The 14,075-nt window shown below is 35.3% G+C and overlaps 2 protein-coding genes across 7 annotated transcripts; both read left to right on the top strand.

The window, feature by feature from the left end:
• Nucleotides 1-23: 23 nt before the first annotated feature.
• Nucleotides 24-9,626, top strand: LOC148598275 (uncharacterized). Of its 6 annotated transcripts, XR_015918769.1 has the most exons (5): nt 24-142; nt 1,898-2,042; nt 2,440-3,168; nt 6,983-7,181; nt 8,230-8,367. XR_015918769.1 is itself a non-coding variant. In XM_088562524.1 (3 exons), the coding sequence occupies exons 2-3, from the start codon at nt 7,028-7,030 to the stop codon at nt 9,351-9,353; spliced, it is 1,278 nt and encodes a 425-aa protein (XP_088418650.1). In that variant the 5' UTR covers nt 25-142; nt 6,983-7,027; the 3' UTR covers nt 9,354-9,626. The 6 variants fall into 6 exon arrangements, 5 of the variants coding, with proteins under 5 accessions (XP_088418650.1, XP_088418653.1, XP_088418654.1 ...); XM_088562524.1 differs by lacking the exons at nt 1,898-2,042; nt 2,440-3,168 and having other exon boundaries at nt 25-142; nt 8,230-9,626; XM_088562527.1 differs by lacking the exons at nt 6,983-7,181; nt 8,230-8,367 and having other exon boundaries at nt 25-142; nt 2,440-4,029.
• A 212-nt stretch (nt 9,627-9,838) lies between these two features.
• Nucleotides 9,839-13,835, top strand: LOC148598276 (tachykinin-like peptides receptor 99D). Its single transcript, XM_088562531.1, has one exon. It carries the CDS (start codon nt 11,976-11,978, stop codon nt 12,981-12,983), a length of 1,008 nt encoding a protein of 335 aa, XP_088418657.1. The 5' UTR covers nt 9,839-11,975; the 3' UTR covers nt 12,984-13,835.
• Nucleotides 13,836-14,075: the final 240 nt, after the last annotated feature.

Here is a 14,075-nt window from a genome sequence, read left to right on the forward strand (position 1 = left end):
ACTCCATCTACAATTAAGCATTTTAATGACCATTCTTATTTCATGAACAAATCTCGGAATGCACATGTATTAACACTTCGGAAATACTATTTGAGTTGCACTAAACTTTCAGTAGATCGAGAAAGCGAAATACCATTGAACAGTAAGTCTTTTAGTTATGCAAATGAAATAATCAAGAGTTTGTCTTGACGTGCTAAATTGGTCAACGACTTAGATACATTGTGTGTTACAGTATCTGAACTATCCGGAGTTGATGTATGGTTGATGTGGTTCACTGTAGTTATAGTGCTAATCGATCGAGCCTGTGTTTGATAGGAACTTATCACTGTTCGCTGTCCTGTTTTAAATCACATTGTTTTCTTTGATATCGGGTATGTTTCATAAACTACACATGCATATACATTCCTTTTAAATTCAAGTTTTGAACAGGGAGTGTATATTCGATATAGAATCACTCTTTCCGATGTTTTTTCTTGAACTTTAACCACCCTCACTTATCAACCTGTTGGTGCATAACAATATACCCGGTATAAGCAATTCTCATTTCCGCATAGTTTCATATTATTTTCACCATAGGTATACAAACCTACGTGTAGTCCGTAAATATAGAGTTGAACAAATTTAAACAAGCCGGTTCCCCAGAATCCATGCTACCAACATGAAAATCAACCTCCCCGCTTCAAGACATTAATGATTGCGGGTTTTCCTAAATCTAGGTAGCTTTTTAAGATTAACTTGCCTGCTACCTTTGACGACGACTCCAGTTATACAGTTAGCTAATCTTGCCTACTACCATTGACCACGACTCCAGTTATACAGTTAGCCAATAGTCTCTGTCCTAAATCCTTTTTACTTTTAATTAAAAAAGAAACCTGTCACGTTTAATTGTAAGTAATACTAAAAATAAACTATTTCACCTACGAATCTGCGACAATATTACGGTCCTTAAATATATAAGCACCAATAACGGGATAAAATTTGTTACTTGTCAAATTCTTCCTTGATAACGAATTTTAAGTATAGCTAGCGATCGAATGCAGAAGGGGTTTTCATAATCACAATTCACACGCTTTGCCAGTGCTTGCAGGAACCTTTGACTTGTTATGCCGCACTAGACGTCTTACAATTAGGCCTCTGGAACTGGGTAATGTTGCTACAAGATTAAAGTCATCACACCTATAAGTTTTATGGCCGTGGATCGTTATGGTGTTTCCATTTGCACCATGAGAACCTTTTATTTACCGTGTCATAGTTTTCCTTTTCTCTTTCGTACATTTTATGAGCAAAACAATGGGGTTTTCTGCGAAAGCAGAGGATGCCTACCCTACCCATGGTCCATGCTCCTTTTTTAAGTGGAGCCCGGGTCGATCTTTACTTTGGTTTCCCTGTACATGTTATTTTGGTTATTTCATGTATCTATGTTGTGGTATCTATTTTCTCTGTCTAGCCTTTGTCCTTGAAATGTTTTATTTCCGCTTGAAACTTGCTTCCTTGTTTAATTTTAACATCCGGGCCTTCATTTGTCATTCTCCAACCGTCTGACGAAAATATGTGAGATCCTAAAAAATAATTATGTACAACGACGGGATATGAATATATTTTCATGTACAAAATGTATGAAGAAAATCCTTGGTTTTTTTTGTGTGTGTTTTTTTGTTATTTTTTTGTTATTTTTTTGTTATTTTTTTTAATGTTTTTTTCTTGTGCTGTTATTTGTTGTTGTTGTTTTTTTTAGTTTAATAAAATTTGATATGAACCACAGCGTGTATTGTTTGAAATGAAATCCGTTTCATTGAAATAGTACATTGTTGATTTCAAAACAGAAAGACAACAAGCCTATGCGAACGTTTGTTTTAGTGAAGGAAATATGATTTTTTTATTTCTGAATTTCCTGAAGCTGAAAAGATCGGGTATGGACCAATCGGAGGATTCTCGAACAGCTGCGATACCACCTGCCCCCGCGCCCCCACCACTTAATATTAGGGACGACGTACAGGACATAATGGCAATTTTAGAGGCAAACGTTGACCCAGAACAAGAAGGTGTGTATGCTTTTTATGTTCCCCATACAGTTAATTCAAAGCTTTTTGTATTTAACCACGAATAATTCCTTCCAATTATATCAGTTATATTACAGAGTTCCGAACAGAGTCTGACGTTCGAAACTTACTCTAAACACTGCAGACTGCCCTCTCAATAAGTCGCAAGAAAAGTGGAGAAATTACCAAAATGATACGTGTCAGTAATTAACTTGATTTAAGTTATTGTTATAATCTTATTTCTTTAACAAATCGTACCATTTACCAATCTTGGAACTTCAATCTCATCCGATCGAGTTGTGTTTAGAATTTGATCATTTATAATTCTTACACAAAATACGGCGACTACATTGTGTTTTTTATGCCCATTATTGTTTTTTTTTTCATTTTAATCTTTTAGAGAAGATGAGACAAAAGGCGCTGCAATTCAAAATGGTATGTGCCATAGAAAAGCCGAGGATAGACAAAGTAAGAGACTTCATTTCACAGGGTGTTGATCTAGAACATGAAATAATGTATACGAAAACGCCATTAACTCATAGTATTGAACTGAGACACGAAGATGTTGCCATTTTGTTGTTGGAAAATGGCTGCAACCCTAAGCAAGGCGTGAAACATTTTCCATTCTCTCAACCGATCCACTTGGCTGCTCGAGAAAATTTGACAAACGTGTTGCAAAAACTGATCGATTTAGGCATCGACACAGACACTCAGGACTCTGATCAGATGACGCCACTAATCATAGCCAGTTACTCGGGCCAAGTCGAGGCTGCTGATTTACTTATTAGAAATGGTGCCAAAATAAACGCAGCCGATAGCTGTCAGAGAACACCATTACATCGGGCAATTGAAAACGGGAAGCCAGAGATTGTGAAACTTTTGCTTCAGCATGGAGCAAATCTGAATAAAACTGATCAGAACTTATGGACACCTTTACATTTAACTGTAGCATTTAACGAAATTGAAATTTTTAACATTTTTATGGACGCCAAATGTCATCTTGACATCGAAGACATTAATGGACAAACACCACTAACATTAGCATGTAGTATCTTGAATCGTCAGCATTTCGATTTACTCAAACGTACACAGTATCAATATGAGGCTCGAAAAAGGGAGTTTATGCAAGGTAGATATACAAGTCTACTGCAGCGGCAACGGGACGGACGTGGTTCTTTGCACTTGGTTGTTGCCCTTATAAACGCCGGTGCTGACATTGACGGTTCTCAATATCAACCAATCACAGTTGCTGCAGAGGCTGATCTCGCAGATACAGTTTATATGTTGATAAATTATGGGGCATGGATACCGATCAACTGGAAATTCCTATCACCGGATGTGCTTTTCGGAGAAAATATGGCGCAAATATTAGATCGAATAAAATCACACGTGGAAGTTCAAATTACTCTGTTGTTTCAGTGTAAACGTAAAATACGTAAACTTTTAGCCCATACTGGGCAAATTGAATCGAGTATAAATAAACTACCGATTCCAACCTCCTTAAAAACTTTTCTCCGATAGTCACCTCGGTTATACCTTATTTCCTTGCTATGGTGCTAATTGTTTGACTTGTTCTTCGATCATACCACCTCTATATACATTTTAAAAGAGCTTTATAATACCAATATTTATGAAGACGTCGCTGACACTTGTAAAGCATATGATGAACTTCGTGTGATTTTTATTTGATGTCTATATCACCGAGAGTGTAATTCAGGTTTAATCGGTTCACTCGAGAATTGTATAAAGTACAATTTGGCTTGTTCATTTTAAAGATAAACACATGATATTTTTTCCTGCGAAAAAAATGTATATTCACAAATCACTGTCCTCCATCTTTCCTAAAGTAAACGGCATAAGTAAATTTATAAGACGAGTTTTCAATAAAAAGTAAATTTTTCGATTCACACTTTGCAGTCGGTGCAATGAACTACAAACTATGTTACCATTGTATGAAAATAGAATCAAAAACAGTATATGTACATGAGAATATGTTTGTAATTTGCAATATTTATGCCTGGTATACAAGTCAATTACTGTACAGAAGAAGTACATCAATACAGTGTAATTATATAACATGATTGCTGGGTAAGTCTTTTGAAATAAGTGGTTGGTAATTAATTGCCTAGGCAACGCACGATATTGACAAACATCTTCGAACTAAATCGCCTGAATATAGCTGAAATAGTGCTGCTCGGGCGTTAAACCCCATCAACCAATCAATCAATCTTCCAACTAAAGGTGTGGTTCCTTCCGACAAACCCCCTCAGTGCAATGAAACAGGTTATAACTATTCTTGAATACCCGGATTTGACAAATGTTCCGTTTTGTCACTAATGGCTTTCCATACTTTATTACCAAACCTATCAATATTTGATTGCGATGTGATATAAATTTAGCTGCTATAAATACTGTAAAGATATAGGAAGTACGAAGCTGCACTCAAATAACACATGCAGGTATAATATGCCATGGCAACCGAAACAAAATTGATTACATCATTGTTTTTATCACACTTATTCATTATGAAAACAACGGAGATGTGCATTTTCTTCAGCAATTAGAGATACAATTGTAAATACTAATACATCTATTGCAAACAAAAATAGTTTGATTTCCTATAAATTAAGTCTCTCAGTAGTATATGTATTCTTTTAAATTAATACCATTGTTATCAATTCTCCATTCGTTATCTAGTTGCGGTAAAGAGAGCTGCATAGTGAACGAAAATTTGATAGTAATGGTAACAACTTAAAAGAATACATATATCACGCGGGTAAACCCATGGTTTCCAAAGCGGTGGTCATCGCATAACAAGTTGAAATAGATCTGAGGTGAATTAACTATAGTGTTATACTCGATTAAATATGAAAAGTATGAATTATTGGGTTACATCACCTCTCAGTTAAAAGGCAAACGTTGAACTTCCGATAGTTTGATATATGCTGTAATTTGGTAAGACGCGTGTGTAATTCATTTTTGTCGGACATCACGTGGATCTTGGTAATTTTAGACTATTTTATAGTATCATTCGAGATAAACCTAGTATTCTAACGCTATTTATTCATGGGGTCAATGTACCTAGTATGGTATTTGATACATGTGTATCAGTTATTTATTAAAAATAACTGTTTTTAAGAGGAAATTACTGGACTTTTTTCGATGAAGTGGTGTGTGCTCGTATTATGCGGGTATATATGGGAAAATTTTAAACCTGAGAAACTTATTTCAGTCCATATCATTTAACGAAACATAAATAATCCAAAATAAATTGATTTTCGAATAATTTCACGGATATCCTGACTGTGTAATGCATGTGTTTACATATATTTTTGGCATGTCAGTTAACTGCTAGTAGTCCCTAGTTTGTACATTTGTGTAATTTTTAGGTGTGTTTAATGGCGTAATATTTTTTTTTCACAGTGGCTAGATTTAAAAGGGGAGGTTTGTGATCACGCCAAAGTACTTTAGCACCGCCGAATTTTTTGCGCCTGTCCCAAGTCAGGAATTTCTGGCCTCTGTATTTCTTGTTTCGTTTTCTCCTATAGTTTATTTTTATGTTACTTGAGTATATAGTGGGCAACTATTTCTCTGTACCTGTGTATAATGTTTTTTTTTTTTTTTTTTGGGGGGGGGGGGGCAGCTGAAGCCTGCTCTGTGGTATGAGGGTTTCCTCGTCGTTCATTGCGGACCAAAGGGTGGCCTTAGGCTGACATTTTCATCCTGGTGGGGTTATCGTCTCTTTGACATTTACACCATATTTTACAACTAAGACCTTTCGGGCGACTGCAGTGTTTTACCCACAATCCAAGTTTTGCTCCACATGTACAAGTGGCCTATTCTCTTTCGGGAGGATCCATATAACTTGTAAGTAGATTTGTGTGAATGGAATGTACGACAATGGCGGATCCAGATTTTATAAAAAGGAAGGGGTCCAATTCGGAAATTTCTAAATGAGTGTTAAAAGGCTCTTAACCGCTTTAGACTAACACATCAACCGTATTGAAAGCTACACATTCTCGACTTAGGTGCTTTGATAAATTATTGTTCATCTCCAAATTATTTGGAATTGATAATGTTTCTTTGAGTTGTTTTAACAAAAAAGATACAAATATAAAGTCATTTTGTATGTTTAGACTTGCCCGTTTACAATAAAGAAACAAACTTTGTGAAAAGTAATATGAAAAAAAGGGATTTTTTTACTTCGAACTAGAAATTCTCTCAATCTACAAGAGTTATTTCAATATTTGAACCATTTGCTTACGAGAAAATCTTTAAATGAGGGAATGGTGTAAGGCTTACATGAAAAACAGTCACCTTTTTTCCTTATATGATTCATTTCTGTACTACAGGTGTTTATTTTCGTGAACTTGTTTATCAACCGTATTTGCGATCAGCACCGCTTTGAAAGCCACGGGTTTACCCGGGTGTATATTACTGAGAGACTCGTAGCAAGTGTAAAAAAGAGAATAAATATACTGAGTATATACTCATTTATTTTCCTGGAGTTAAAATTTCGTGGTATGTCCTTGAAATTGTTTTCATGGGGAGAAATAGTAAATATTTTAACTGCGACAAAGGTATCAAAAATAACTTATTTGGAATCACGACCGACTTTCGAGTCAGGTAATAGTATTATATTGTTTACACGAGTTGGGCCTTATAGCTATGCATACATGTATCATGTGGTGCCTGATTATTAAAACCCCTCCCAATAAGTGGGTGGTGTATTGAAATTACCCTGTCCGTTCGCCCGTCTTTCCGTATGAATTTCGTTGCTGTTGTCCCGGCTCTTGATGACTGGATTGATTTCAAATGTAGTTGATTTGACATACGTTAATAGCGACTTTGGTCGCTATCTAATATAAAATTAACTATGTCAATATCATTCATACTTAAAAAACAAACTGTAGAAGTACATGCAGTAGAATTATTTTTGATAGTTTCAGATCGTTTCCTACTCAGTATAAAAGGTGTTAAAGGTAATCATGACCGAGAAGAAGTCACAGGAAGCTCCGAAAAACAGGAATGTCGTACCTGCTATTCCACCTTCAGCGCCACCCCCTCCGGTTCTGCTGAATTCTGCTGAAAACGATAACACATTGGAAATGCTCAGGAGAAACGTAGACAAAGAACAAAAAGGTTATTTTTATTTTAGAAATAGTCACTGTCATATGTGTTTATAGAATTAATGTTATCTGTGTCACGTGACAAGTAAATTTTGTAATTTGACAGCTTGATTTTTTTTAACGTTTTGTTTTTCTTATATTTTCCTGTAGAAATCCAAAAGTGTCTAAAATTCTAGAGATTAGGATGTTCGACTTCGACCCTACGGTTTATCAACATTCTACTTTGATATTGACACGCAAAAATGTAAAAATCCAACATTTCTGGTCAAAATTGGGTTCATTAATTGACCATCATAGGCTTTGTTTGACTGATGTTTGTTGTTTGTTGTTGGGGTTTAACGTCCGAGCAGCAATATTTCAGCTATATTCAGACGAATGGAAACGTATGCCGTTAGTAATACGTGTTATGCCTTACTTTTTACCTGCGCCACCATCAGAGAAACCTGGGAGTGTATTCAAAAAGTATCCGTTAGCTAACGGATCCGCTAACGTTCTCGTTAGATCTCCGTTAAAAAAAAATTGCTATTCACAAGACACCCGTTAATTACGGGTACGATAACGTTCCCGTTAATAAAAATTAACGGGTAGTTAATCTGACCCGTTAAAGGGACACTGTGTTTATTTCTATAAATCAATTATGCAGTTTAGTGCAATCTGGAACTTAAAACGTGTTTAACCAATAATTTTCAATGGATACTGTTCAAATTTTTCACTGTGACAATATAAACATTGATGATATAAACATATGATGAAAGTTGATTTTTATATACATTTTAGCAAATCGTATATTTAGGAAGTTAGTAACCAACACTATTGTTTTCTTAAATGGAATAGCGTTTTTATACATATTACGATACTATATGTGATGTTAAGTATATGACGGATGTGCAGATCCAGACATGTATGGGTCTTGTTTCAAAACACGGTTTTAAAAGATGTGTTTCAAATAAATAAATTGACTTTATTTGAACAACGTTCAAACATGTACATGTAGTATACGAATAAAGTGACACATTGTTTTTAATTAATTTCATAACAATTATTTTCTGTTTCACTTGCAGCCAAAATGAAACAGAAAGAGATGCAGTTCGCTATAGTTGGAGCCATTGAAAACCAAGATACAGAAAAAATTCAGAGACTTATAGACGGTGGCGTTAATATCGATGCAGAAATTGTGTTCACCAAAACTCCATTAACGCACGCTATAGATCATGGGCATGAAGATGTGGCTATTCAATTACTAGAAAATGGCTGTGATCCCTCATTGTGCATCGACGAGTTTCCTAATTCTCAACCGATTCATTTGGCGGCAAAGCAAAACCTTTCTAAAGTTGTAGAGAAATTAATCGAGAAAGGTGCAAATCTGAATGCATGGGATGCTGATCAAATGTCGGCCATGACAATTGCTAGTTACCACGGAAACACCAAAGTTGTTGAACTGCTCTTGCGCTACGAAGCTGATGTCAACTTCAGGGATAGCTGTTATCGAACACCTTTACATCGTGCTGTCGAAGCTGATGCTATAAATGTAGTATCAATTCTCATCGATTATAAAGCAGATATTAATGTAACTGATAAAAAAGGCTGGAGCCCGATTCATTTAGCAATTGCACTTGACCATCAAAATATTATTCAACTTTTACTTGACAAAAAGTGTGACCTCAACCTGTATGACGTAAACAACTATACTCCACTTTGCATTGCTTGTGACTATTTGAGTCGTAAAAATGTCGACATCGTCCGACAAACACAATACAGTTACGACGGTCGCATGATCGACTTTTTACAAGGGAGATACTTAAGTCCCTTTCAGAAGCCCAAAGACCAACGAGAGATGTTACAACTCGTAGTAAAACTTATCAATTCTGGAGCCAACATTGACGGCCATTTAGTTCCTCCAATTACGATTGCTGCTATCGCCGACCATGCCGATTCTCTCTATATGCTCATTAGCTCTGGAGCTTGGATTACACAAGATTGGTTGGTATTGTCACCAGATATTCAGGTTGGCGAGAAAGTCTCTTTAATTATGGACTGGTTGAAAACACAATACCAGGTCCAATTTACCCTGTTATGGCAGTGTAAGAGGAAGATTCGCAAGCTATTAGCCAACACATGCACAGACATTGACCGTGCTATTGAGTGTCTCCGTCTGCCACCTGCAATAAAAACTTTCTTAAGATAAAAAAAAATGTCTTGTTGCTATACACTGTCTACTCTAAAGGACAATTTAAGAAGCTGGAACGCCTATAAATCCTTCTTCAACTAAAAATACGACCTATAAGATTGCTTGAAATTGTAGATTTAATGAAAAGATCAAAAAAGGTCCAGGCCTTGAAGAAAATCACAATTTTAAATATGTTAATGAAACTAATGCCAGGTCTTTTTAGCGCTGGAAAATCATTATCAAATTAGCCATTTTTTCCCATTCTGCTTAATATATTGAAAAAAAACGTGCCTGAAAATACAACTACTTAACATAATTCATTGTAATTGGAATAACTATATGTATTAAAATAGAAATAGCTTTATATCAATACCTCATTTGTAAGATCTTTAATACACTGTATGTGTTAATATGATATTTTCAAATAAATTGAAATGCATTTAATTTCAACAATATAGTTAAAAATGCATAATGATGTCAGTTTACAAATTGGCACTTCAAGATCACGATGCGTCCGCTTGCCAAAAAACTTTCAAGACTTCATAACATTGTAGATATATTTATACCCCACGTAAACTAAGTTTTGGGGTATATAGGAATCATCCTGTCTGTCCTTCCGTCCGTCTGTCCACATACTTTGTAAACGCATCTCCTCCTATACCGTTCAAGGGATTTCAATGAAACTTCACATGAAGCTTAAACACAATGTGTAGATTTGCATATTGGAAGATAATTCATCTCGCTTTATTCCAAGGGCAGATAATTCAACTTAAAGTTTCATACCGTATTTGTGCAGCGGGGAGGGGGGTATCCTTTGTGAGTTTCGCTCACAGTATTTCTTGTCCCATTTACATGTATAACTGAATATTCCAGGAAAGACATCATTGTCCAAAGTGATACTTCCATTTGTCTTATACTATTTTTATTTATATCTGATGCTTTTGATCACATATTTTCATATACATTGTATACATATGTTTGTTTTTAATTACACTTTATAAAAAAACCATGATAGGACACCAACTTTTTTCTTACCAAGTAATTGACATAGGACATTATTTTTTTATTTTTTCAATATAGATGAAAGATAGCCATAGGGTTGCAACTTTTATTTAGGCTCTAATTTTTTTTGCACCGGTCCTCTGTGGCGATAAATTTTGACCGATCCCTTATCGGTTCTTTCATGAAACAGTCTGCTAAACGATATCTACTGAGCGGTTCTTAAACGAGGCAACCTTCTAACCATACCCACAGAAGTGTTGTTAGGTAAAAATTTCTTCTAAACCTTCTCAACTGAGCGGTTCTGACATGATACGATCTTCCTTACCATCTCCACCGAGTGGTTCTTACACGAGAAAGTCTTCTAGACCGTCTCCACTGAGCGGTTCTTACGGTTCTTATACATGAGACAGTGCTCCTAACCACACCCAATTAGGGTTCTTACATGAAACATCTTTTGTAGTGGAAAAGAGCAAAGACATTCCGAAAAAAACACACACATAAGGTAAAGGAAAACATTCAACAATTTATATCGTACAAATTTCGTTGGTTTCATAAAAACATTGACACACAGTTTAGTAAACGTGACGAAGAGCCGAACTTTCTGTCTATACAATCACTTAATTTTTAAAAAAGCATGAAATCGATTTCATCTCTCATGTTATCGCAAGCTATATTGAAATATTTATGGATGAATAATGGAATTGTAAATAATTATTGATATATTGGTATCCATGGCGGTGTATATTTTTTTTTTCGTGAACTAGACATAATACACGCATTTACACCACGCATTACAGAGACTGACGTATGATTGATTCTAGAAGAAATTAGAAGTCTGTCCGGAATTTTGATATAATTATTTATTAAAACTATAAACAGTATCTCCGGTAAAGGGGTGATTTACAAGTATTTCTTCCTTCTACAAATTTAATATTACCTGATATTTGTATTAATTTGGAAAAACGGCGTTTTCTTTCGAATTACATGTTAAGGACAACACTATACTTCCGTATAGTTTTCTCTACATGACTTTTTTTTTTGAAAACGAGTTTAGAGTTACACAAAGACTTCTATATAAGCGTTTAGCCATGAACTCTTGTCAAAAAGATCAATCTCACGTTTGCAAAAGTGTGATAAAATAAACAGACAGTACTTATTTACATTTCTTATTTATTTCATCAATATGTTACCAAAACTCAGACATATATATGTAATATTTTCATTACGCATATTGTTTAATATTAATGGAATGTTATACTGTCATAACCCGGTTTTAAGAATCCGTCCGAAAACCACTAAGCAGAGAGGATATACGGTCGTCATATTTGAAAAAAATCTCAGCATTCTTGGTAGCAAGTAATGACCTATCTCATCAATTTTAATATACCGGAAACAAGAAATACGTGGGTATTTTCCAGTGTAAACCCCATTTTACTAATAAATGGCATGATATCTAAGACAACGCTTTGATTTGTTGATGTCTTATATCCGGAAATTGACAATTAAATACTTTAATTTGAACATATTTTCTTCAGTATATGTCATTTAAAAAAGAAAGGTAGATGGATATCCAAAATTTCTGAAAGAGAGTTTTAATACAATCAATTTTTGACTTGAAAAAAGGAAGCATTTTATACAATGGATAACAACACAGACATTGACATTTTACTGCGTTTGGAAACATGGAATAATGATCTTTCAACGATGGCACTTCCGAATACAGTATTTCTGGCGTTTTGCATTTTCGTCGGTGTGTGCGGGAACATTCTGATATTTTTCGTTTACATTTTGAAGTTCCGTGGATCTAAAGAGAGATACTTTGTGCCGTATCTTGCAATCGCTGATCTTCTTGCGCTTTGTGAAACAGCAGGTTTTAATATATCGTACAACTTGAATCCAGTGATGTATACAAACGAAAGCCTTTGTAAATGGAGTTGGTTCTTCGGTTATTTGACAAGTTTTGTTTCAATATTTCTGTTGCTTGCTATTGCAGTTCAGCGTTACCTGAAAATATGTTGTCCACATGGAAAACAAATGACTCTAAAATGGAGGAGATTTTCGTTATTGGTTGTTTTCCTCACTGCACTGATTTTTTCAATTCCTATTCTGTTTACATATGGCCTTGACAATGTCAAAAGTGACTATTATCACATTACAGGAAACGCATGCAGGAGGTTTACCTACAAAAATCGAGGGATATCATTGGGTCACAGTGTTCTAATGAACTTGGCGGTGTTAGTTGTTGTCTGGTCACTCATCATTTTGTATTCATTCGTAGGGCGTGTTTTTGTCACCCACGTCAAAAGGAAAAGAGTTAAAATTGCTACTCAAATGGACTTATTAAACGAACAAGGAAAAGAAATGGCCAAAACCAGAAAATCGAATAAACACAGGACAACGGCGATGTTTATGCTAATTTCTGTCATTTTCATCATTAGCTACGCTCCAAAAGCAGTGATTTTTATCCTCGAATGTGTAAATGAACGATTTTGGGATACCTTACCTCTCAGCACCCGACTTCTGGTTCGTTTCTTAGATACCATGTTTGTCTTAAATAATTTAGCAAATCCTATTGTTTATGCCTTCTTAGACGTGAAGTATACAGGAATTCTTAAAAATGTCTTTTGTAAAAAAATATTAAATTAAAAGTGTTTATATTCAAATTACTCAGTACTATTTTGCCGTGTAATGTCAAAAGAATAATAGGTTCTTTACCAGTTTCCTATCAAAGAACTGGGATTGTTGAGAATTTCATTCTTATGAACCAGTGACCCATAGCGGTAGAATTGAAAAGACTATGAGTTCCAGTCTGAGAGAATTCGGTCATTTCCAAAAAGTTACGTTATCGCTTGTGACATCACTGATGTAATTGTAAATCGCAAGCGACGTCTATATGGGGTTTTGGCTGCTGATGAAAGAGGCCATGCGCAAATGACTTCATGGGTTGTCTTACGTGAACAACTCATCAAAACGGAAGAAAGCACTTTCGATTGATTGAAGTAATACAAACCCAGTTCTATTGTTAAAATTCTTCCTGGATAAGGTACTTGCATATCATTGTTCACATTGAATGGGTTTGCCATATACACTATAGGGATTTTGTGATTTCCAACCTTAAAGGTGAAGATTAGGGTTTTGTTTACGATTAAACAATGATACGATATCCTGATTAATGTTGTCTGAGCTGCGGGGTACCCTTTGTGTATGTCATCTACATTTTGCATGATTTTTTTTCGTTCTATCACAAGCCCTACCCCGATCAAATTTATGACGCGCGCGGTCATCGACTATCCCGCAGCGAAACATAAATGGTCCACATGGTGAAGTTAATCCACAGATTAGATTCTTCTTATGACTAACATGACTTGTGATGCCTGTTGTATTTTTTTTACTTTTTTTTCATTGTCCTATTAAATCCAATTCAAAATTGTCTTATTAATATTCGTAATGATTTAATGTATGCCCTCAATGTTCTAAGGGTAATCAAGGGAACCAAGGTTATAGCGGTAATCAAAAGAATGTAATCCAGGGACAAAGACCAGACATGGAAAACAGACATACACAACAAAGAACATAAAGTAACTAAAATCATGCATACAATGTAACAAAAGCAAATGAGCAACTCGGACTCCCCTAAAAACTGGGAGCATGGACCAGGTGCACCGGTGAGTAAGCGTCCTGTGGTCCACCAGCAGTGGCATCGATCCAGTAGTTATCAAATTTGTTTGTATCAGCGAT

Source organism: Perna viridis, chromosome 14 (assembly GCF_037379345.1).
Source record: "Perna viridis isolate PV_CMFRI_1.1 ecotype Kerala chromosome 14, ASM3737934v1, whole genome shotgun sequence".
Classification (NCBI taxonomy): domain Eukaryota; kingdom Metazoa; phylum Mollusca; class Bivalvia; order Mytilida; family Mytilidae; genus Perna; species Perna viridis.

Bases quoted from the DNA above. Each gene is read 5' to 3' on its own strand.
- LOC148598275 (XM_088562524.1), top strand. From the start codon at position 7,028: ATGACCGAGAAGAAGTCACAGGAAGCTCCGAAAAACAGGAATGTCGTA. The intron at 7,182-8,229 runs GTTATTTTTATT...TTTCACTTGCAG, and splicing joins CGTAGACAAAGAACAAAAAG to CCAAAATGAAACAGAAAGAG.
- LOC148598276 (XM_088562531.1), top strand. From the start codon at position 11,976: ATGGATAACAACACAGACATTGACATTTTACTGCGTTTGGAAACATGG.